The 26,247-nt window shown below is 41.1% G+C and overlaps 1 protein-coding gene across 1 annotated transcript in view; it reads left to right on the top strand.

The window, feature by feature from the left end:
* Nucleotides 1-26,247, top strand: part of FSTL4 (follistatin like 4) — a 199,296-nt gene that overhangs the window by 147,372 nt on the left and 25,677 nt on the right. The window contains exons 6-7 of the mRNA XM_034067179.1: nt 13,956-14,122; nt 24,986-25,106. Of these exons, the coding sequence (XP_033923070.1) occupies nt 13,956-14,122; nt 24,986-25,106 (288 nt within the window). The remainder of the gene's footprint in view (nt 1-13,955; nt 14,123-24,985; nt 25,107-26,247) is intronic.

The raw sequence follows: 26,247 nt of genomic DNA, 5'->3' as shown, positions 1-26,247 counted from the left end.
GGAAATAAGGCATGTGTCTGGTTCTGGTTCAGATACGCTGTGTAACTGCAGCTAAATAACGTCTGTCTCTGCTTCAGTTCACCATCTGTAAAGCAAGGATTTTTACGTTCTTTCCATAAAGCAATATTACTGGGGAGAGGGGGAAAAAAAAACCTGACAATGAATTGTGCAGATATTCTTGTCCTGGAGAACCAGCCACAGAGCAGTACTTGAATGGAAAGTCACCAGAGGCAACTAAAAGAACGGTGTTTTGATGACTCAGTTAAAGAGCCAACACTCTTCCTGCTGACAGCGTACTGAACTTCAGAATTTGGTTAGAAGGCACTGTTCTGCTGACAGCACTGTCTTTCAAAGGACATGCAAAATCAACACCTGACCATCTGTAGTCATTTACGATTCACCCATAACATTTTTTGTAATGGAGGGGTTGTTGTTAACCTTGACATCCTGGACAAATGCCAGCTTCTCCCACTCTGTAATAGTCATCAGAGATAAACTACTCACATCCTCTTCTGTCATGAAATACCCTTTGAGTTCTCGGACGTTTGCTGCACTTCATGCCTCAAGCAAGTGCGGGTTTGCATCTCCCACTGCAAGCTGCAGTGAGCTGTGAGCATCGGTGATATGGTCCATGTAGTCCTAGAGTGAGGCCATTCAGACCCAGAGTCTTCCAAGAACTATGCTCACAAGAGACCATCCCATGCAGGGTTTTCATCTAGTGCTTTAGATGTGCTCTGCCAGGCTGCTTCTTGAGGTGGTCTTCAAGGATATACGTGTCTGGTGTGCAGACAGATCCCTTGTGCCTTGGGAGATGAGGAAGGAGCGATCTCCTGACTTTACCTTCTCACCTCAGGAACCCTACAGGAGATAAGCATGCTTTTCCTTAAACACATAGCATAAATATCAGTGAGCAGCTCATACCCTCAGGTAGTGCTAAGTGGAGAAGCTAGGAAAACATAATATTACAGGAGATCAACATGAAATATTTCTATGCCTCGTTGGTTGAAAATATCGGGGAGCACTGCTTTACCTGGTTTAGTGTCCTTGCCTTTTCTCCTTCCTTCAGTCACTATTATCTGCAATTTGGGAATAAAGGCTCCATTCAGTCTGAAAGGAGCAGTTCTGTGATGGTTTATGAATGCTTTGTTTGCTCAAACATCTGAAATATATTACTTTGAATCATTAAGAGGGTTTTTTTCATCGTATGTCCCTGACTTCAGTGCTTCATCCTTGACGTTTCCTATATAAGCATTGTTCTTGATTTATACTGAGAGTTAATGATTTGCAGTGCATGAAGTCATCAGAGGGAGGGGATTTAAAATTACAGGCATAGCTTTAACTTGGGGCAAAGAATGGAGATGTTTAATCAAGTCATCCTTGGTGCACACCTTTAGACTATTGATGTTCTTTGTTTTCAGGTTTAGTCAGTGGCTTGCTGCAAGGGAACAGCCAAAGCACTGATGAGCAGGAATCATTTCAGAGAGCATTTGAACAGTGACAGGACCTCATCCTCTACCTCTGCTCCAATCTATTTATCCCTTGCTGTGCAGTGAGCCCAGGCAATGAGCCAGCAGAAGGTTTGAAGGCTTTTTCCTGGGAAGTTCATGTTGCCCATGGTTGGAGGTGAGGTTTGCCTTGCTCATAGCAGTGCTGAATGCTGCTGTCTTCTGCTGGTAATGAAACAAGGGTGGAAAGTTACAGCCCACCTTGATCTGACCGGGATTGAAAGAGCAGCATCTCTTGGCTTTTGGCACTGGTTGGCAGCATTTTCATTTGTGGGATGTCCTTTTTATGGGAACAGGCACAATCTTCTCGTTTCCACTCATTGGCATTTTCTGTCTTTCTCTGTGGAGCCTTAGTGAGGGGAAGGGAGAAAATAGCAGAAAAGATGAATTAGAGCTCTGGCAAAAGATGAAGCATAACTGTAAGACAAAGAATATTCATGTCACCTGGTCTAAATGGTGTAATTTAGATAATGCTTATTAAATCCCTTCCCCCTACAATTAACCACTGCAAGAAGCACTCACTCATGCACCTGCAGTTGTGCCAGACACAGAGAAATCCCAAATACTCATAGCTGAGTTGGTCACCACAGTAAAAACAGCTGAAAGAAGAATTCTTCCCATAATAATTCATTACATTTTGGGAGGTTTTGGCAGTAAAACTCATGAGAAGGGAGACAGGCTTTGCTCTGCTTGACATAAGTCATATTATCCCACTGTGCCTTGGTTTCCCATGTCATCTTCCATATTTCCATTGCTGCTTTCTAGGTCATAGACTGGGTTTCTTTTAGCATATATTTGAACAAAGCTTTGCCTTGTGAACCCCTGATCATGGTTGAGCCGTTTTGTATCTTACTAGCCACATACAAATACAAACCAAACCTTGTCAGGCATCATGTCTGGTGCTGCAGCACTGTTGGGACTAACTAAATAATAGCTCCATAAATTACCATGAATTGTTTACCCAAGTTAGCAATAATACAGTTGAGCCAATTAATAATGTAGGATTGGAGATTACTTGGAATGGATATAAGCCACAAAGGACTATACATCAATTAAAGTACTGCAGAAGGCTTTTCACTGCATGCCCTACAGGTATGCGTTGTATCTTAGTGAATGAATGTCATGTTCTGTTTGTGAAAACCATTTTGTTATCAAAGCCATGACTTACACAATGGATAATACATCCTGGCGTGGCCAACCCAGCCACTGATCTTATTAATACTCATGTTTGTTGCAGGTTTTACATTGGATATATTTAACTTTGACATTACCATCATGAGCAGCAACTACAGCTTAATACTGTTTTCTGTGGTTTTCCTATCACAGAGGTATTATTTAGTAAGATATTAGCAAAAGCAATTGAGCCATCAGTGCTGATGTTCTGCACAAGATAGTGGCTTTTCATGATTCACTAATTTGTATCTGACCTTTGGCGAGTGAATGAATATATTTGCAATGTTATTTCTGTGTTGCTGCAGAAAACAGAGGGGGAGGAAGGTCTGGTTGGGGTATGCGAAGAAGGCTGTTCTTCAGGGAGGAACCAGCTATAAGGAGGGACACTGCTTTAACTGTTCTGTGTTTGGGTTGTTGTGATGTGCACAAGGACTTGCAGTCTGAGAGGATTTCTAGTTTTTAGTTCACATTAAGAGTGAATTGACTCTTGGAAAAACAGAGCATCTGGCTTATAATAGTTGTGATGAGCACTGTGTTAAAGATCTTCAAAAGAAACTATCCCCAGACTCTTGATGTGATGAATATTGTTATTTGGGGCACTTGGCATATGGTGGCTATGGTGGCAAATAATTCAGCATTAAACAAGCTTTCGTTTGGCCCACTCGATTTCTGGGCTGTTGTAAATTAAATATATGTTTAAAGATTGTGCTTGTATTTAAGTTATAGACTTGCTCAGCAATAGTTCATTATAGGTAGTGCAATATGCGTTCCTCAAGTGTTCCGGTTATTGAGCTGGTTTTAATTTGTGGTTATTAAGCGTAAACAAGGCATGTACCTACTGCAATCAGCCTAAAAAGTCAATATTTAACAGCCATTAACAAAATGGTGGTATCTGAGATTGTATTCTCTTAGTAGAAGAGAAATCTCTGGGATGTGGTCTGTAACCGCCTGTGTAGGAAGGAGTTGGTTTAATATCCATTGAACAGAGCCATCCAACGGAGCCATTTAATATCCCATACAAAGAGATAATGAGATACAGTTGATGAAAATCAAGAAGGGAACAATTAGGAGGAAAATAAAAAGATTACATTTTCATAGGAAGAAAAAAATGGAAATGAGCAGGAAATGAGGACCTGTTATTTTAAATACTGATTAAATACTTTATGGTCCTTCCAACCTATTCCATGATTCTGAGATTCTAAAGTCCTTTGGTGAGGAGTGGCAGAGGCTGTCCCTGCAGAGCCAGGAGCAGGACCATGCTGTGTTTTATCCCTGTCAGCCTTTGCCGGACCCAGGAGGTGGTTAGATGGAAGATGTCAAACCTGGAGGTGATGGGAAGAGCTGTGCAGTGCCAGTGGGGAAGGGACACTGGGATCAGCCCTCCGTGGGGTTACTGAAGCTCATCAGGGACTGGAAGTCTCGGCCAGGTGGGAGCTGGAAGGGTGCTGGAGCTGAGCAGAAATGAGGCAGAAGGGCTAAAAAGCACTTTGTGCCAAATAATCCCTCTCTAAGGCTGCACAACTCGCTTAAAGCAAACATGTCAAAGGTGCTCACAAGCATTTCTGAAGTGGATTTAACAGTGAAGGGTGTTACAGACAAATCCAGGGAGAAATGAATCATTTCTGCCTTGAGAGCTGCATTTGAATAGTTGAAAAATAAGGTTGAGGATATAAGATAAGAAAAACAAAATGTTGAATAGCAGCTCTCTAAATAAGCCCTGTCTGCTCAGTGCAGGAATAGTGTGTGCTGATGGAATGCAGGAGAAGTGTGACCCAAGTGATGCAGGCTGTCTCCGCTCTCCTTTCCCACAGTTCCTTCCCTTTGCAATTTGAATGTTCTCCTAATGCCAGGGAGTCTTATGTGACATAAGACTTATAAGCCTGAATGATAAAGAACAGCTTCTATAAATCATTTTGCTCTGCAGATTTAAAAGTCTCAAGAAGCTCATGTCAGCTGGTACACAAAGTATGACTGGCCACATTTGATTTTGCCAGCATATCTTGCTTTTCAATGTGCTTTTTAATATGATAGTCCGGATGATTTGTTTTCCTGTTGCTTTCAAGGATGCAGCATTTATCATTCTTGTATTACTGGAATTTAAGTTTCTCACAGCAGTAGCCACAAATCTCTGCTTCAGAGTATTTTTGTGTAATTAAATTTCAGTTTTCTACGTGGGTTTTATTTGTGAACCTCTGAGGGGCTTTTATGGGAAATCCACAGACACAACACGCTTGTGTGTATTTGTGTGGCCCCTATTGCCATGGTTGCTGAGCAGTCTTCAAGCGTGTTATCCCTAGAATGGCCTGGAGTGGTCTTTCCCATGGGGGAAACTGAGGCAGACCCAGGGGTCTTTCTGGGCATAGACTTGTATCTGCTTCTCCTACCATTGCCACCACTTTCCCCATCTCTGGAGCTCTCTGCAGAGGTTCCATCTCTACCAAAGAAGCCCTGTTGGTGGCCGCGTGAAACCTGTACTTACCCCATCCCTGCTGGTCCTTTCCAAACCTCTTGTCCATCCTGCAATTCCCTGACTCCCAATTATGTTAAAAAGCCCCAGCTGCCTGCCAGGCATGAGGGAACACTGATGGATTATCCAGCCCTTTCTGTGCTTTGTTAAAAGGCTCTTAACTGCAGGGGATTGAGCCTGGAAAGGTTGAATGAAGAGAAAACCTGTCCACAACAATAGATGTGCTGATAGCGGAGACCAGGGGGTTTTAGTTAGGTACTGTTCTTTGCTCTCTGCTTTCCCTTCACCCTCCTCTCCAGAAAGAAATGTTATGTAATTACCTGTTTCTTGCCAATCACTGCTGTTCCCCTGCACATTTCTTTCTCCTAAACTTCAGTTCAGGTGGGTTTGAATAGGGGAAGGATGTGGATGAGAGTGCTGATGCAGAAGTTTTTATCAACTGATGTATTTTTACAGTACAAGATGCAGTCTGGATAAACATTGCCGCAGAGCAACCTTACTGTAACCTTGCACAGTGTGTATGTGTGTGTCCCCAGCCAAATTTGCATTGTTTATGCCAATTCCAGCTCTATATATCATTGCAACGTGCATTAAACTGATCCAAAGCCTCAGCCTCCAAGGCAGGACCAGCAGCAGCATTGGGATGAGGAGAAATGCATCCTCAAGATGCACATTCAGCTGAGCCATGCCACAGCTGGAGTCTTTATGGCCATAATCCTGTTTTGCAGGCAGCATTTCTGAATTATATTATGGAAGTCCCACATCCAGCCAGGGGTGCATGACATAAATATCTGGCTATGCCTTATAGGCACTCACTTTGTATTGTGTTGGTTTTTCCCCTGTTTATGTATCTATAATTTACAAATGAAATGTGTTCTGTTCTTATACTGCTGGCCTGGGACTGGGAAGCTATTTGTAAGGAAAATCACCCAAAAGCCTCTGGCTTTAATGGGGCAAAACCCAAATGGGCAATGGCTGGACTGGAAGGTGAAGGATGAAGTAGCGCATGTTCTGATTTAGGATGGTGTGAGCACAGGGAAGCAGAGTCTATGCATTTATTGAGTATCCTGAGTATGGCTGCAGTCAGAAAAGATGCAAGATCCTTATAATCACCACGGTTAAATTTGCAGTCATCCATAGAAAGAGCAATGAAAGCTCCATGAAAGGTATTACTAATGCTTATTTACAACTTGAAAGGTATGCTATCGCTGCTTGGGTTGTTTATGAGCGCAGTAAATGTGGGGATATGAAGGAACTAAATATGCGTGATTTTAAATGCTTGGGGTCTTTTTTACAAACCCCGAATCTGATGTTTAGCAGCAGTGTGGGGCTTTTTTTCTAAGTTCCTTGTTTCCTGCTTCATCCATTTTTCAGTGTATCACATTCATTGCATAATGCTGGCCAACAACTCAGGTGAAATGAATGGAGAGGGAGAGATTGGAGCGGTTCAGTGGAGCCATTTTTGATGTCTCAGTAGTTTTAAACTATATGTGAATGCTTCCTGAACCCCAAATACCCCATGGCCTGACTTGTCTCTATTTTCAAAGTAATTTACATACACATTACAGCAGTTCCCACAAGTCATGCTGAACTTAATGGTCTGACAGTATTTCCATGATAAACCCTAGGGGTTTATAGCGCATCCATAAAAATTCACTCCAGGGAGAAACTTGGCCTGTCACATCCTCCACCAGAAGCTATCTTTTTCTGCCTTAAATCAGGTATAAATCAGTTCAGCTGCTGTAACTTAAAGAAGTTACAAAAAAAAAAAAGTTTAGTGGCTTCAAATGATTTTTTTGGTTCCCTGAAAAACTGTAGTTTAAATATAGATGGTGGCTGTTCTTTAATGCTTTGGAAGAAGTGCTCATGCTAAAGAGCTCTCCATTTCAAAGCTAAAGAATTTCTGAAGGACTAGGAAAAAAACAGACTCCTAGAAATGCTGAAATAAACCTTTTATCAGGGGTAAATGTTGCTTTTGTGGCAGTGAAACAACTGATGCTACTTCTGGCTTTCAGTTCCAGTAGGGCAGAGAGTGCGAAACACAGAGATCACTCTCACATCCGTCCCAGAGATCATAATGTTCTTTTTTATCCTGTGTTCAGTGGCAGATTTTAATGCTGCCATCATTATTCAGAGAGAGGCAGAGGAGGACACTGTGCCTAACTTTCCTTAGGAAAAAGAGACAAATCTTTGCAGTCCCATGTTTGACTTGCTGTGACTAGCAGAATTAGTCTGAGAGCCTGTTGCTCTTCTATAAGGTGAGTGGGGGAAAGGTGTGTCTGTTACAATCTAGGCAGGACCCTGTTGACACAACATGGGAGTATTTGATCAAAAATTCATCACGTCAACATTGCTCTCAGTCTGTGGGAAATGGGAATCTGAAAGAAAAACAAATGCATTTATGGAAATTGTTCTCTAAAATAGACTACTTCTGCCTATTTACATAATGACTCCATCACCACCCTCAGGAGATTAGATAATTAAACACTGAACAACTTCTATTTATATTCATGTACTTTCAAGAATGAATGAATTATCTCTTTCTGCACAAACTAAATCTTCTCCTTCTGATTAGTAACAGGAGGGCAGTGGTGAGATTTTATGATGGAAAGCGTGTTTCTTGTTTTCTTTAGGAAAACACCGTTCTTTAGAATACAGTATATAAAGAAGCTGTGTTTGGTTACAAGTCAATGTAAATGATTCTTAGCAGATTTATTAGCTAGGTGAACATGCGTGATACAAATCCGTATGGGAAAGCTGGGCTGCTTTCATGAACGTGTATGATTTTTTGATGGAATTTGTGTATAATTGAGATAAATATCTAAGCAGCTGTTTGAACAGATTTTGCCTCTCCACATGTAGATGTTTCCAGTGCAGGTGGCTCTATTGTAGTTACTCACCTAAAGATTCTCTGTAGTCAACATGAGGAGTTTAAAGCTTCAATTCAAGTTAAGATTTGTTTTATTCTACATATTCTTATTCTCTAAATAATAAACTGCTTTGTGCAACCTGGTCTTAACCTGGAGATAGATGCCTCTGTGCATGGCAGGGTGTTGGAATAGATGATCTTTGAATGTCTCTTCCAACCCAAACTGTTCTATGATATGTGAATGACAATCTGTCATGGACACAGCTGCTGAAGAGAAGTAACAGGCATTGTACTGTTTAATCATCCCAATAGCTGCTTTTGTCTTGCATTTAATCTAAAAGTCATGGTCACAACAACCAGAAGAACTTGACAGGGATGAGTGATGGGGTCTTGTCCTTTAGCACCACGCCAGAGCTGGATATCACTGATGATGTGCACACATTTATTCTGAATTCCATGACAGGACAGGTTTTAGCTTCAAGAGCAAGGTTGGGACCTCCCTCAGGGAGTCATAGCCTGTGGCCTTCAAGAGTAATGACAGGAGAGGGCTTGAGGTACTAAATCCTTTCATGCTGCTAGAAAGAGGACTGTGCCTTTTTAAGGCTTAGAAAAGAGCATTACTAATTTAGTAGAGAATTTACAATAAAATGCTTCCTGAAGTAGCATGCCCAAGGTCCTGAGGATTTATAAATTACCTTTAGAACTTAAATTATTTGCAGTTACAAAATAAAGCTGAGATATGAACATTTCAACCTAGCTTTAGAAAGCATTTGATTATTCCCTTTAATTAAGCTTGCAAGCCTTAGAGGAATGCTCTCTTTTTGAGGGAAACAAACCTCCTGGAATGTCCCGTGGAGACTCCCTGGGCAGCAGTGGGTCACACCGAGGGTGCCCAGAGGCAGAGCCAGCTCTTAGTGGTGTTTGTCACAGGTTATAAAGCCAGAAGCCTCATCTTGATCACCTGCTCTGCAGTGATGCGGGAGCCATAGGAATTCTCTGGGTTAATTAATTGTGAACAACTTTAATCATGTTCATTAACAGCTCTAATGTCATTCATTAATAGTGTAAACATTTCAATAGCACGACTGGCTTTCCTGTAACACAAAGTTGGTGTTCAGAAAATGGAGTTTTCTTTTGGGATGGGTGATGGATAGTCCTTTCTCCTGACTCTGGGAAAGTGAGAAGACAGCAAATACATCTAGGTAAGAATGACTTGTTGAACCTTAATAACTAACAAAACATGATGGCATAGCAACATTTCTTCTGGAGGTGGTCCTAAAACCAGCCAGCGTGACAGGTTTGCAAGGGCATGCAAACCCAGTACCATTTGCGTGCTAAGGTTTTTATTAATTCATTTATTTGGTCTATGGAGTAGAATAGAAACTAAATCACATGCTAATATAGGTAATTTATAAGCATATTATACAGTGCTTTGCAGATTCAGATCCACTGAGAATGATAAAATGGATAACCACATCTAATCCCAGGGTCTCTCAAAAGGTATCACTGGAGTCTTTCGTTGTCTGGCCAGATTTCATGTTCAGTTGCATGTTTATAAATACATCTTACATACAACATGGTCATTTTAAAATCAGTCAGCTGTGGTCAGCTCAGATTTAAGAGGGTCTAAAACTGTTCTCCCCTCTCTATACAAAGCCAAGTACATCTCATCAAAATTATCAGGGAAAAAAATAGTTGTAATAGGTATATCCCTCTGATCACGAATGGTTTTGATTTTCCTGGCTGAGTTACAACCTTACCTGAGAACATAATCAGCTAGAGTATCTGTTGAAACAAATGCTTAAATTACATCGACTTCCGTGCTGCAATATTGGGCCACAAGGCAATAAACAGATTTGACCAATGCACCACAGTGCATAAACACAGCTGTAGGACTTGGGGAATTGGGTGGAGGCTGAAGTTTTCACCCCATTAAATCAATCCTGATTCAAAGCATTGCTGGAGAAACAGGATGGATCTAGGGCTGCGTTACCCATGCTTCGGCTCACAAATAAAGGTCTCTTTGCTCAGGAACAGTTATTTACAGGCAAGAATCCGTGCTTGAGGCTTTCTTTGAAAGTCGTCCTCCCATTGCTTCAAACAAGGCTGCATTGTGTTTCATTGTCTCCCCAATGAGAGTAAGTCATAGGATTAAGAAAACACTGCTTTGTCCTCTAGGCAGAATCTAAGCAATAGAGTTGGCTGTTCCATATTCTGTTTAAGCAAGGCAAGATATCCGTGAATAAATGTAACAATGATTAAAGGTGACAAAAATGTATTAGAAAGTGTATTTTCTTCAGATTTAAGGAAAAAGGTCTAATTAATGATACTAAGCACTTTTTAAAGTGTGAAATCTGTTTCTGTATGTCGTATAGCATGAGCAAAGGCAGGCAGGCAACCAACATTTACTATGTAAATTATCGCCACGCAGTGCTAAATCAATGAGTTTCCCTCCATAGATGCTCATTCTGGGTTGCTCCCAATAATGACCTCAATTATACATGTCTTCATTGTGAAATTATGATTGCTTTTGGCGGGCTGCAACTGACAGCAAAAAAAAGATTCCCATGATAAAACAGCACAACAAGTAATACCTGCTCACATTAGTATGCACAGCTTGTAAAGGCGCAGAGCAACTCCAGCCTAGCACCCTAGGAAATCAGACTGGGGCAGAGAAAGGGCCAAGGGAAATGTTTGACAATATCATGGCATTTTTAACGAGGAATTAGTAAGGCTTCATGTTCTCATCTGGTACGGCAAGAAATTCAATGTTAGAATATCAGAGTGGCTACTCGTGGGTTACCAAAGGTGTGCAGTGCTTCACAATTTATCCCAGGCTGAATGTAATAGCAGAGGGGAAAGGTGTGAGAGACAGGACAAAGAGATGCTTCCACTGACCCCTGGCAGATGGGGAGTGATCCCTAACCTTCCTGAATGGGAGAACTGGGTTTGAGGATGGTGTTGCCCAGTTTCTGAAGCCACAGTTTTCAGGCACTGAGGTGCTGCTGTCACCAAAGGGGGGTTTGCACATGCTGGCCACCTCTTACTGACCTCCTGATGAAAGATAACTCCTGGACCTCTGATACAGAGACATGGTTATACCCATTCCTTCTTAAAAGTGATTATTACTAAGGCTTTACTACTGTCTTGAACTATTAAAAGCTGAGTCAAAATGACAGCATCCCATTATCTGATGATAGCGTCTCTCTCTGAAGGCAGAGTAATTGGCAGGAACCTTTCTTTATTTCCAGCTGGAATAAACTAAGGAGAGTTGTTTCAAGTGTAACCCCAGAGAAGAGTGCCAGGTTTGACATGACTTATAAATATGATCAGCTTCAACTCTGGGAGTGATACTGGTTGAATCTACTGAATATGGAAGCTGTTGTGCCTGCGTCATCCTGCAGAATTTCCAAATGAACATAAAAGTACTTGATTTTTAGGACCAGATTCCATTCCAGCCTGTGTTCTGCAAGCAGGCACACTCTGAATAATACCCATTTATTCTGAACAGTTTTATATGCATGGTAAAAATCCTTTTATCTCGTAAAGGATTTTTAAAACTAAAAAGAGCAGTGTTCAATACTCAATCTAGAGGCTCTACACAAAATCATTATGGTGACTTGAATAATATGTAGACATAATCCAACTAGCATCAGTGTGTCTGTGCTCTATAACTTAAGTACAGGATTCTGAGTTTTTAAAAGCTCCTCTCATCCTCGTAGGGAATCTGCTTCCTCCACAGTGCACCTAGTTGTAAAAGGAAATCTTTTCTATTGGCAACAATAAAGCAATGACTAAAGTCACACAATATAATCTTGTATTAGTAGAAAGGCTTTTAGATGTTATTAAAATGCCCTCAAATGTACTCCATAGAAATACTCAAGAAAAGGAGTGTGTTTGTATTGTTGAAGTGGTCTGTGCTAATTACATGCTTTAACAGAAAAAGTCATCTCCTGGCCTCATACAGTTCTATCCAAGAATGGCAGCAATGCAAGGTGTCTTCTTAATTGGAAGTTAATGTATTTTTCATTACTGTGTTTCTAAAACATAAAACCAAAGCCTCTTTTAGCTGTCATTTGGAAGATGGGCAGGGAGCCTTCAATTCTACTGCAACAAAACACTACACAAATGATGCTGAAGAGGGAGCCCAGCGTGAGCCAGGGAACTCAAAGCAGTGCGAGAATCAGCAGAGGGAATTAAGGAAAACAGCAGTAAGATGAAAAAACAATTGTCTTGGAAATAAATGACCCTCTATTTCATTTCTCCTCGAGAAAAGATGTCCTTATTAGTCCTACTCCATACTACAAATTATCGTAATTATCTGTTCTTTGTCCTGTCAAGTGCACTCCAAATATTTTATTCATAGAAAGGAGCCCTCTTTTATGCTGAAAATAATGACGTTATTGGCTCCTACGTGCTGTTTATGTGCTTCAGGCAGCTGGATGAGGGTGATGGGATGGGACATCACTGCTCCTTTGGGCCATCAGCCTGAGTTGCCACGTGTTGGATCTCCTCCAGTAGGTACCTGAGGGTGATGTGATTTAATGTTGTTTTATCTATTCCTGGTTTTGCTTCTAGCCTGCTTAGTGACCTTGAGTGAGTGAGGTTCTCCTTCCCTTCCAAATCTTTCTCTATGTTCCCATTTGGATTTTAAGGATTTTAGTGCAGGAACTGCTTAATGGTCTGACTGTGTTGGCCCTCTTCTCACGTATGGGAGCTACTGCCGCCCAAATAATAGCAGCAAGTTGGTCAGACATTGCTCTTTTTGATCAACCATAGATCAAAACTGGAGCTACCATCTCTTCAAAGCAGCTTGTACTCTTTCTGAAATAGCACTGGGAATATTAAGTTGGAGAATGGCTCTGCTGGCAGATGTGACATGCAATGCTGTATTGATCTTAGCAGCCTTCAGTCAGCCTTGGATCTACAGTGGTAAATATAATTTGTAGCACATTCAATTAACTTATTGCTTAGGTGGAAGAAGCAGGAATGCCAAGCTGATCGGGTGCTGTTGCACAAGCAAGTTTTGCACCTTGTGTTCATACTCAGTGGCTAGACCAGAGTGGAACCCTTCCAAGGCTTACCAATCCTACCAATATAGACAATATTTTAGTGCCCAGATTTGATGGATTTGCTACTCAAGATATCTTAAAGCAATTTTTCAGTTAGTTCTGGTATCAAATGCCTTCCCTATTTGCATGGCCAGACATGGCAAAATGTGCAGACACATCCTGTGAGCATTGGCCAGAAGGAAATGATGCAACATGGTGTGGATTGGGAGATGTTAGTTTGGTTTTTAGTGAAGCCTGCGTGTCTCAGGTATTTCTTTAGTCTGATACATGTAAGTCCAAATAACACAAGTTTGTATTATTTAACTAAAATACAAGAAAGCTTCTCCTTGTTAAACAACATCTGTATCTCAGGTGCCATATGCAGCTGCATTTGGTAAAGTTTTCATGCTTTGTGACTTCAAATATTTGGGCAATTTAAAACTGGCCTTGTTTGCCTTTCAGTAACAACAGTGTTACCTTAATGCTTCAAGGGCAGAACCTGACTCATTCTTGTCCCCTTTCAAAGGCTGTTGGCAGGAGTTGTCTAGAGAAACACAGATGGTCTCAAGAAGGAGAGCATTTGCTTGTCCTGTTGCTGACTGCTTTGTAAATGTAACTTGCAGCAGAGGACCTGTCTTAGTGCCCTGATGCCACAACTACCACTGGATGACTCAGGAAGATGATGCAGCAAGTCTGATTGTTGCAGATTCAATTTCTGTGTCTCTTTCTTGGCTTTATTGTTTAGGGGGATTTTATAGCATAGATAACCCATGTCCTTGCCAAAATCCTTCAAAGCTATTCCTGGAATGAGATGGAAAGCAGAGGAGGGAAAAGGGGAACAGCTTCCCCTTTTAGTGTTTGGTATTACACTGCTTTGCTGTCTTTTGCAGAGGTGGTCCAGCTGAGCCTGCCAGAGGACCAGAAGATCAGCGTTACCACCATCACCGTTGGCCTGAGCACCGTTCTGACATGCAGCATCCGTGGGGCGCTGCGGCCTCCCATCATCTGGAAGCGCAACGGAGTCATCCTCAACTTCCTCGACTTAGAGGACATAAATGTAAGTCCTGAATTGCTCTTGTCATTTTCTTTTTAGGGCGTTGAATAAGACTTTGTTTAACAGATGATAGTTTTAAGGGCACAAGTTTTATCTTGTTATTATTATGGTAAACTGGAAGCTGGTGTGATATTTTGTTTTTACATGAAGATGTCTGAGGAATAAAAACAAAACAGCACATATGCAGCTTGAGAGCAGGAGTACTTGGAGTATGTTATTATGGAATTAAAACTTAGCACTGCAATAACCCAGCACTTAAATAGCATCTTGTTTATTCAGTTTAGTGCAACCTGTGGTCCACAGGCAGCAGCCTTGGAAATCCAGGGGAAAGCAGCTCCACAGACCATTAACTCCTGAGAGATCTCTTTCCTAGTGCAAAGAAACAGGTCCACCACAAGCATGAACAACAATACATTTATCATTGGCAGTGAAATCTCTCCCCTGCCTAAATCAATTGATGTTTTTATCTCTGTTCCTCCTGTTTCATTTGCCTTTCAGGCAATTCTCATCTCTTAATCCTTGGTTACTATTTCTGATGGGCAGTTTAGAATATAGGTTATTCAGCAGGATCTGGCAATGCCCTCACAGGAAGGAAGATGAATCTGGTTTAATTCACACTGCTGGTCTGATGTGTGTGTGAGTCGTAGTTGGTAGTAAAGGCAGGACCTGAATAATGATATAAACTTGCTCATTTATTTAATAATGTTTAATTACGGAGCGAGTGGGAAGTAGTGTACAAAAAATAGGGTCTGTATTTCATTTCTCTTTGCATTACAGTACACAGTAAATCAGGTTTTATTTTAATTACGCTACAGCAAGAGTTGATTTATATTTTTGTTCAGCTCGTGTTAATTTGATAGCCACTCAGTTCAGTTGTTGCAGTCAATACAGTAGCTCCCTAAATTGTTGTGTATCCAGGATTGCTGAAATGTGAAAAACCTTTGGTTTATTCTTCTGCATTAATATATGAAAATTACAGTGCACAGGACAGAAATATATGCTGCAACTTGGTGCTTTATTTGTTGACTCTAACAGGAGAATGATGTACTCTATGTGTAGGTGATTATTGTGTGCCCAAACTCAGTAATTATACCATCTAAACACTCTTCTCATCAAAGCAAGTATTACCCTTTCACAATGCAATCCTGGTCTCCGTTTGGAACATGACATTGAAATGCAAGATGGAACCAGTGCAGGATTGGCACAAAATTATACAGGAACCTCATAAGAACATGCAGGATTGTACAGCCAGCCTAAAGCTGGGGTCTCTGACCAGATTTCTTATAGATATCAGTCAATGCCAGGGTTAGAAAATGACCTTTGGGTAACTGGCACTAAAAAAACATAAAAAACTGTCAGGCTGCCATGCACCAAGTCAGGTACTCCCTGCTATAGTCAGAGCATGGCAGAGGGAGCCATGCAGACATTGACCTGCCCATAAAACTTTGTTTAAGTATTCCTTGGAACAGATCTATTCCTTGAGACAGATAAAGTTATTAAAGATTACACATCCTGCCAATGTGCTTACTTTAATCTGTAGTGAGCAAATTCAGCAGCTTTGCAAGATCAGAGCCCCAAGTACTGTGTGCAGTTCTGGTGTCCTCAACATAAAAAGGACATGAAACTGTTGGAACAAGTCCAGAGGAGGCCATGAGGATGATCAGGGATGGCAGCACCTCCCATATGAAGACAGGCTGAGAAAGTTGGGGCTGTTCAGCCTGGAGAAGAGAAGGCTGCGTGGAGACCTCAGAGCAGCCTTCCAGTATCTGAAGGGGGCTACAGGGATGCTGGTGAGGGACTGTTCATTAGGGACTGTAGTGATAGGACAAGGGGTAACGGGTTGAAACTTAAACAGCAGAATTTTGGGTTGGATATAAGGAAGAAATTCTTTACTGTGAGGGTGCTGAGGCACTGGAATGGGTTGCCCAGGGAGGTTGTGAATGCTCCATCCCTGGCAATATTCAAGGCCAGGTTGGATGAAGCCTTGGATGATATGGTTTAGTGTGAGGTGTCCCTGCCCATGGCAGGGGGGTTGGAACTGGATAATCTTTAAGGTCCTTTCCAACTCTAACTATTCTATGATTCTGTGATTTGCTTTTGGCAGTGATATTCACTAGATAGGTAGGAGACACAGTGGCTTCAGGGTCATTTTGTTGGGCTCATGACTGAGCTGGGGTTAGAAGGAGGGACTGTTGTTCTCATTGCCACACACTCTGGAGGCTCAAGAGTGGTCTTAGAATTTTTTTGGCCAAGAATAATGAAAATTCTCTGATTTATCTTACTTTCATGAAATTTTGGTTATGATCACATTCATCTTAAAAGATATAAATCCATGTGTGAACTGAAAACAAAATGACAGTCCAAGAATTGGAGTAGAAATACTTCCTAGATAGATAGATAGATAGATAGCACGTGGCTCTGAGGCTTATTTTGCAACTCCTACTATCTGAAATAGAATTTTGAGTATGTTTTCATGCTGAAATGCCAGTTCCTCCCTAGTTTAGGGCTGGCCCAAGTGGATTTATAGTTTACTTGCAAGTAGTTCTCTTTCTCGTTGGTTATTAAATGTTAAGAGGAAGGGTTATGTCTTTGCACATAAACTGCCTGGTTCCTGAATGATTCAACACCCCCTAGGACAGTGCCAGGCAATAGAGCAGGGGAAAAAAAATCCTTTTTTGATCTGTTTGAACTGGTGTATCACTGGGACGCTATATCAAAGGAGCACTGAGATTCTTACAGGGAGGAAAAACAGGATTTATGCCTCAGTTTTAATGTTTCACATGACAAGGTGATAGAGGTCATAACACCTCAACAAGCAAGCATCAGATCTTTCTAATCTAATAAACACCTCCACGTCTTTTTCAGCTTTAATGAAATTATAAAGGTTTTTATATTCTGTATATATAACTGCTGTCTGTATTCTGGACTGGCTACTTGAGGTGACACAATTTGGGGATTAGCATATTTTATTTTCTCTCTTCTACTGTGTGCAAGCTGTAGGACTCTTCAGCTTGGATCTGTCCCATCTTTGGCTATTGAGGGTGGGCACCTGTATATCTGAAGCACTTCATAGCAGGGATGAAGAGATGCTCCTTCAACTGGTAAATCCAGTCTTTGTAATCACAAGTTTTATGTCCTGTGCTCATGGAACATAGAATCATAGAATGGTTAGAGTTGGAAAGGACTTCAGCATGAGCTATGTTCATCTGCAACATGAGCACACTTGTATTTGGGAGTCGATAGTTGATGTAGCTTGAAAGTGGCATCAGTGTTCTCTTTGAGGTTTGTAATGTGAAAAATGCATGCACCCGTGGATGCTCGACAGCTTGCGCCAAGGTAGGTGGCAGCAGACAGTTCAAAGCTTCAGCCTTCCATGGGTACACAAACTCACATGAAATAATAATCTATTTAAAGGAGCTGACAGCAGGAAAGTGAAGGCACTGTGCTTCTTAATGTACTTGAAGTCAGTTAATTAATTACTTCAGTTTTCTTTTAGTCAAGCAGAAACTCAGTTGCATTCCTACTTTTCACAATCAGGTAAGCAATTTGGCTAATTGGAAGTGCAACAGGAGATTAATTGTACCTTTTTAACTTCAGGAAAATCCCCCCTGCTCCTGGCACAATGGTAATCACATACAAACCTCCAGGATATGCACGCACTTGGAAAAATCCTGGTATTATATTTCAATTAGACTCCTTCTCTTCTAAATGCTAATTCAAGAAATGAGATGAAAACAAAAGCTCATCTCTGGAAAAAAATACAACAGAATCCTTCCAGCAGCACAGGAGAGGCACCACTGACAAATGTTTTGCGGCTTTGTTTTCATGACCGGTGGGATAGGAGAAGGTTGTCTGTGCTCCACATTAAAACTGGAAGTGACAGTCAACAAAAGCCTAGGTAATCTTAGATTTGGGCAGAACTGCAGGGTTGAAGGTGATGATAAAGCCTGGTTGTTTAAGTGTGTTCCTTAAATCATTTTTATGTGCTATCTTGATTGGCAACAAAAAATTAATACTTTTTTATTGCTTTCTTAAGCAGAGGCTTTCACAAGCAACCCAGTCATAATTTGTCCTATCCTGTCTGTGAAGAGCTCTGTTAATGAGTTGTCACGTAGCTATTGCAGAGGAGCCATCTGAATGGTACATGTAATTAAATAGTTTTTCTTGCAAATATTTAAGATTGCTTTTAGCATCAAAATATTATTTAGCCATAAATTATCCATGCGTATTATTTATCCATTAGAAGTCCCTTTGCAGCTGTAGTTAAAAAAATCCACATCAACTTTTCTCATGCAGAAAATAACTATAATGTAGTTGGAACCGGTAAAATTGTGCTAGCTACAAATTAATTTCTGACTCCAAATGGGGAAGTGGTTAAAATGTGTCATCTTTCCCAATAACACACGTTCCATGTTTGCCCCTGAGGAACGAGAAACATGTTTTCCCAAATACGTGGTTATGAAAGCATTTCTCAAGTTGAGAATGCAGTAAAGTCCTTGTGGAGTCAGAGGTATTTATACAGTATTTATAGGAGATTTTTTACATGATTTGATGTTATCTCCAGAGAAACAAATGTAAATGTATTAAAAACATAAACAAAAGTTACTCCTTCGGAAGCACGGTGAAAGCATTCACAAACAACAAGGGGAATATTGCTGTAAGAAAACAAATCTCCTGGTCCTAAGTAGATGGTGGAGTAGAAAGCTTCTCCTTCCTCAAAAGCTCATATTTGTGGACGAAGATGTTGCTCTGGGTGGTTTTGTGTCACTTGCATTTTTGAGAGGCACACAGGGCTCATGCCTTGGGAATGTCTTGAGAAACCTGGGATGTCAGATGCAGCTTTCCCGGAGATGAATTGCAGTACTTGGTCTGAGTGTTAGAGCAGAAAAGCAGGACTATGGATGCAGTGTGAATCTTCTAAATAGGAGCAAGAAGAAAGGAGTCAGCCCATCTGCAGTTAAGTGTTAAAGCAGCTAGACTAAGACACTTAAAAGAATGCAACTGGGAATGAGATGAATTAGGACTCTGAAATGACTTGTACTCTTCTGTACCTGCGCTGACTGGTGTAACTGATAATTGCATGAGAGACCAAAATCCGTGAACGCTGCTTCTCTCTCTCTGTATTGCAGCGAGAAAGGTGGAGTTTATGAATAGAATTTCCTTCCAAGATTGGTATTTCCATGTTCCGTGGTCTTTGCATTTCTCTGAAATGTCTTGTAGATACAATTAATAGAAACATGTCACTAAATCCCTGGTGTACCAATTCCTCCCTCTCGGTGGCTCCAGGCAGAAAACCTACCATCGGTTTTCCTTGTTGTATTGTCTCTTGAGTTTCTCGGGATATAAAAGTCATCCATTTATATCTATGTTATCATTGCACACATCTCTAAAAAGTACATTTCCATGTGTTTTTAAGCCCAAAACTTCTTCATCTCACCAGCAGTCTTCTGTAGCGCTAAATTTTTTGAGCAGAAAAGCAAGGGAAGATAAATGAACAGCCCATCAGGCTGCGTTTGCAAGAGTTTCCTGGCAGTTGCTTAAGGCGGAATTCTCCTCCGTGTAAATTACTGAACTGATAGCATGTGTACACCCAAGAACAAATAACATTAATGAAGCAGAAGTTTCCAGCTTGTCTCTGGAAATGAATTATTAAAAGCAGCCAAGAAAGTGATTTAAGAGCCCATGACTAATTTATTTTATTTTTTTATTGTTTTTATATTAAACACTCATGAGTCTGTTGTAAAAAAAAAAGAGACATTTGATTAGTGAGGAGAAATCATTCGCAAAGCGATAGCCATTGCTGTAGTTTTTGCATCATAATAATCTCATTAAACGCTTGGGTACATTTTGTTTTAAAACCCTGTAAACATTATCAGAGAGAGATTTCTGGGGCTCTGAGGATCAGGCTAGCTGCTTTAACATCAGCTGGTTAATACAGCTTCATTGCTGGGCTGGTTACTCTGAAATCATTATAGTGTTTCATTTTGTCTAAAGGAAAACCAGCGACACCAGCCAGGCCCAGTGCTGGGACTGGTTTTGTCAGTGGGCACTGCCAGGCTCCCAGCTTCCTTGGGCTTGATGGGAAGGGCTGAAAGGGAAGGATTTAGAAATGAAGTGAATTATTCATAGAGTCATAAAATGGTTTGGGTTGGAAGGGACCTTAAAGCTCATCCATCTCCATCACCTTCCACGGGAGCAGCTTGCTCCAAGCCCCTGTGTCCAACCTGGCCTTGAACACTGCCAGGGATGGGGCAGCTACAGCTTCTCTGGACACCCTGTGCCAGCGCCTCAGCACCCTCCCAGGGAAGAGCTTCTGCCTAAGAGCTCATCTCAGTCTCCCCTCTGGCAGGTTAAAGCCATTCCCCTTGTCCTGTCCCTACAGGCCCTTATCGCCAGCCTCTGTAGGAGCATTCAGTATCTAGCTGAAGTGGTTTAAATCAGGTTTAAAATCTCATGTGCTGGGCAATGGCACATGCTCTTCTGCAGTGTGATTTGTGCCAGTGTTTGCTGATAGCTGGGGAGATGGGGAGATGGTCTGGTTTCGCGTCACTAGGGCTTGTTTTTCTGTTCCTTCTTCCTATTTATAGCTGCAAGGCAAGTATTTTTTTTCCTCAAGTAACTGGAAGTTATCCTACAAAATAATTTGAATGTACCTTATGTTAATTCTTCCTCAGACTTCCTGGAAAACAAGAATCTGTGCCAAAAATGTGAAGGATTTTAAATATGTTTCTGTTCTGTGTTGGAGCAACCTGAAGACATGTTAAAAAAACTCCATGCAAAAGCATATGAAAGAGGCAAAAAAAGGCAGTTGATGCCTTGCACCCTCCATCAGCCCTGGGTTAATGTGGGCTCCCTCTCTGCTGGCTGCCTTTCTGGGTGTCAGGGCAGGAGATTTGTGCCATTCCAATCACATATTGGATTGCACTTGAGACAGAATGTGAAACGAGATGTACAAGCAATATGCAATGTTTTACACATTTGGAAGCGCGGGGTCCGTGAGCTGCGGCAGATTGCATGACCAGGGAATGCATTAGAAAGGAGGGATGGGATAAATAAATATGAAGAACCTTCTGTTTGGAGAGATCGATGCTTTGGGTAATCAGTAGTGATGGAAAGGAAACACAAGACAAGAAAACCCACCTATCCATTTGCTGGGATCTGCTTTTCTGTCTGAAATTGACTGTGTGCAGAAGCAGCTTTTTCTTGTTATTATTTTTCAGCTTACTGGGTTGTTATCAATTTAAAATGCAGCGTGGGGCAAGGTTTTCATCAGGGGAAGTTTAAACACATTCTGAGGTCACTTAATCAGTGCTTTATTTGAAGGGTAACTACAAGACATAAAGGCAGCTCATGAAGGACAAGGGAGCTTTTGATTCAAACAAGGGAGAGAAACCAAGAGACAAACCACTGGAGAAGTCGATTTATCATCTGCCACTGATCGACCTTATCAATTAGGAGAAATTATAAGCATAGCTTGCTGAATCATTTTATTTCTTTACCCCAGAACATGTAACGTTATCTTATAATGAATTTCATAAAATGGAGGTGATGAACACTCTGTCCTTATCTGGCTGCTTTGATGCAAAGCTCATCAGTTTGCAGGGTTAGAATAGTTTCTGCCTGTGTCTTCATCACTTCTTCACAAGGAAATTCACCTTCGGTGGTAAATGAGGAGAGTCTCAGAAGTGACTTATTTGCCTTTCTCCTGGTTGCCTATCCTTTGTCTGGGATGATACATAAGAATGTTTCTCCAGTTCACTGTTGGGGCAGGAGTAGGGCAGCCCCAGCTCCAGGGGTTGTGCAGGACTAGCTGAGATGCCTGGACAGCTCTCAGATTACTCTGCTTTAAACGTGAGAGGGTTTTAGGGAGAGAAAGAACGATATTCCATCAGTTTTATAGATGCTTCTGGTTCCCTTTGACTGCTTTCAGGCTTGTGGCGAGATAGAAACCTTGCTTTGCAAGCAAAAGCCATCCAGAAAAATCAAAGCACATGAAATGCTTCCTCTGCCTTTTCCCAGCGTGAATTGTTCCTATTCCCTCTGCCCACCCCTGTGATTTCTCCCAGCAGGCTTATATATGTATGTTTAGGGGGGTGGAGGGATGGAGCTCAGAACCTGAGCCTCTAAAAACATTGTGCAAATAGCTTCCATTTGGCTGATAGACTTTTTTGAGAGGCAGGAAGCCCTTATTGACCCGCAGCTCCTTCTCAGCTTGATCAAACTGTGTGCAGCGTGATGGTGTTAGACACCATTGAGGACCACTTCCCAGCAAACCAAGCCAGCTGCTGAGCACGCTGTCAGTGTTAACTTACAGTTACTACAGTGATACACTCCAGCAGCTCCTAGGAGCTCCCCCAGGCAGTGCAGTGTTGGAGGGCTGTGGGAAATGGCTGGAATACCAGGGCTTCTGTTGCGCTGCAGGACTCCTGCCTGGGGTGAGTGTGACACAGAGAGTTAGAGGCTATTAAAGAGTCAGACTCATCATTTGCTAATGCTCTAGGGCTTGGGTTTTTACAGCACTTCCAAATACACCCTTATAAAATACACAGAAAGCACTTGTGGGTAAGAATGCATGCATAATATATAAAATAGAACTGTGAAATCCTAATGTACTAATTACATCCACAGGGAAAGACAAGGAGAAACCATGAGCTGCAATAAACACACAGAAAAAGTCATTAATTTGGTGGAGAATTCAGCATTCTTTTTGTAGTAACAGCAGTTTCAGTATTGAACCTACATGTCATAATCACTTTTTCCTTCCCACATATAATACTGGTCATTCTTAACAACATTGTACTCTCATGTGGATTTACCATGTGTGCCCAAGTTATACAGGGCAAGTAAATTCCTTCTGTGGCTGACATAAATGGTATGGTGTTAACCCAAACCATCTTTGATAACCTTCTTTATGTGCTAGAAGTCAGAAAATAGTTTCTAAAAGTCATAAATGATGCTTTTCCCAATATAAGCTTCACTTCACAAGAAAAATGTGTTTGGAGAGGAAGAGAATAATACCACAGTCTTGCATCAGTTTGTTTTTGCAAGGGTCTTATATTAATACATTTGTATGCATTGGAAAAAGCAGATCGTCCATAAAAAGACAATTACAGAGCACAAAGCAAGCATTCATATTATTTTTCCGAGATATCTTAAAGGAAGCAGCATACCTAAACCAGATGATTTTATTGTCCTGTTTTTCCACAATGCCGTATAAATCATTCCATAAAAGTAGCCATCCTGCTTTTATTGATCTAAACTCCATTTGAGTTGCTTTGGGATTAACTTTTAAACTCTGTTATTCGGTCCCCTCCACAGCAAGCTTTTTCTCTCTCTCATGCAAATATCACTTGACCAGAGTTGATGTGTTTTCTGTTTGCAGTTACTCATGCATCTTTACTTTCCATCAGGAAAAAGGTAATGGGCCAGCAAACAGGCAAGTGCTTGAAATGGGAATTTTTGAGTAGATACTTGTAACTGGGTAGCATAACCAGTTTATCCCATAGTGTAGATGCTAAATCTGCCTGACACCCAAGTGGCAGTAATATCTCAGATGCTTTTGATTATGGATCTTGAATTCCAGGATCATGTGTGCATTGTTCATAGTTGTTCATACATTAATTCATCCTTTTGTATATTGTACATAGGTAATTGTTCATACATGTTCATACACTGGGACAGCACATGCTTCCAGGTAGCAGATAGCACCACCAGGGTGGTGATGTCCGTGTCCTCCCATGTTAAGTTCTGTGCTTTGGAAAAGGTTGTTGGTCCTGCCTGTAAACTCTGTATTTCTCAGTGCTGCCTCTCAGTCTGCTTTGTAACTTGTATAAAATCCAGCACATTGGAAATGACATTATAAAGTCCTTGTTTTTTCACGAGCAAAACTACTCTTCAACACTCACACTTGCACTGGGTTCATGCTGCCCTGATTCCAAGTTGAATTTTCCCATACTTCTACAGTGAAATACTGCAAAGTTTAGTTTAAAAGGCTTCACACAGGGAGCTAATTAAAGAAAAAAAAAACATTCTTTAAGCACATGAATTGCTTTTAAAATAAATCCTTGTGGTTTCACATGGGAGTACAAACATTCTGGAGCTGCAGAAGACTGAACGTCAATGGAGTAATGAGAGAAGCCACTTCATACACCCATCAGTGCTGTGGTTCTGTTAACTATAATCTGAAATGAATTCCAAAGCAGGGCACTTGTACAACATATTCAAGTGCCAAAACTGCTTTTTAATAACTCATATTCTTCCCATCTATAACCAAAAATCGTAGTAATGCAAGAGCAGATCTAGGAAGATGAAGGGGATAAAGGAAGATACTTGTCAAGCAGCTGCAGATCAAACCAGGTTTGTTTGAGAAAATGCTCTTTGTCTTCTTCCTTGTCTCCTGCCCAGGATACTGTCTGAGATAAGTGACAGTTTTAGTTCTTTCTCATCACATCTCAAGGTTACAGTGTGTTTTCTAAGAACAGGCATAGATAAAGGAAACTTTAACCCACCCAGAAGTTAGCACTTTATGCATCTAAGGCTAAAGGGTAGATACTAAATTCCTCCATAAATTAAACAGCTGGAGATTGCCACCTTTTTAGTGTGCAAAGAACACCTTGTTAGCAGCCAGCACAGAAGTTCATGTTCTCAGATGAGTTGCTTTGCCTTAGTCTTAAATTGCCGTTCGTTTTCTCCCTGCATGTTGATTTATGGACTTTATAACCTGCTGTTCAAAACTCAAGCTGTGTTCCCAACCCATGGTGCTATCAAAACCACTGAAGAGGTTTTGTGTGTAGTGTCCCTTCACGTGGTGGTTGTGATGTTTTTCCTCTATAATGAGGCACCTTTCTTTTCTTTCTTTCCATACAGGACTTTGGAGAAGACGATTCCCTCTACATCACCAAGGTAACAACCATTCACATGGGCAATTACACCTGTCATGCCTATGGCTATGAAGAGCTGTATCAGACCCACATCCTTCAGGTGAATGGTTAGTAAATGGCATATATAACAATCCATGCAATGTTCCTGTAAGCGAAGTTGCGCGTTAACCTCATGCACACAGAGACGTGAAAAGCCACACAGCTATGTGTGCATGAGCATGAGCCTCGCTCGGGCTCTGCTCACTCCTGAAACCACACTGGCAATCAACAAGAAAGGTACCAAGGGAGGAATGTGTATAATTACCTGGGCTTCAGTCCTAACAGTAAAGCAAGCTGTCAATAGAGTCATAGAGTTAAGAGCAGCGTTTCAAAGCATCTCTTAGACTAATTACTACTTCTGTCAGCAGAAGTGTTGCTTCAATAATTTCTTCTTCCAGAAAATCATTTCTGTTGCATGAAGGAGCCCAGGATACTGAAATAAATACAGCACAGTGTTTCCAAAATGAGCTAACTCCTTGCTCTGTATCAGATTATTACCTGGTTGTAGTCTGCTTGGTTCACTAAGAGCTGTGTACATCAGCTAAAGATATATTCCACAGGGTTGCAAAATGAGGGCAGACCCTATCTTTTTTCTGACCTCAAACTCAGACAGTTGGATTTAGTTTAATATTCCATTAGCTTCAACTAGCATTTCATTGAGGGACCAGCCAGTGCAATATCCACCTCTCCAGTAGCAAAATCATATCCAACTTTAAAACTGTGTTTATATGTGCTAATATGACCAGCAGTATCTCCAGAATAGGAGACAGGCTAACCTGTTGCTTACCATGGGTAGATTTTGACATACTCTGCTTTGAAAGTATTTAGTTTACAGGGAAACCCAGTAACTTTATCCCAGAGGATATATTATAAAGGAAATGTAGTATTTAGTTCTTTCTGTAGATGTGCACAGGCATCTACAAAGGAGAGCTTTTAGCTGGGAAGAGCAGATAGCTACACACAGGTTAATAGAGAGAAGCTGACAAAAAGAAACAGTAAAAAGGGATATTTATGCACTGTAGGAAGTGCTATGGTGGACGTGGGGTTTAGGTTTGCCTGCAACTCAGTTCTTCTGGACGTGTGTAAATGCTCCCCACTAACAGCGAGTACCTGGAGGAGAGCACAAAGCATCCGGTTGATTTGAATGAAAACTGACTTAATGTTTCTACAGAATAATTTGTCATCTTTTGAGAAAGTAAAGTGTAAATT

Source organism: Melopsittacus undulatus, chromosome 10 (genome assembly GCF_012275295.1).
Source record: "Melopsittacus undulatus isolate bMelUnd1 chromosome 10, bMelUnd1.mat.Z, whole genome shotgun sequence".
NCBI classification, from domain to species: domain Eukaryota; kingdom Metazoa; phylum Chordata; class Aves; order Psittaciformes; family Psittaculidae; genus Melopsittacus; species Melopsittacus undulatus.
Note: the sequence above shows the minus strand (reverse complement) of the source record. Positions and strands in the feature narration are given on the sequence as shown.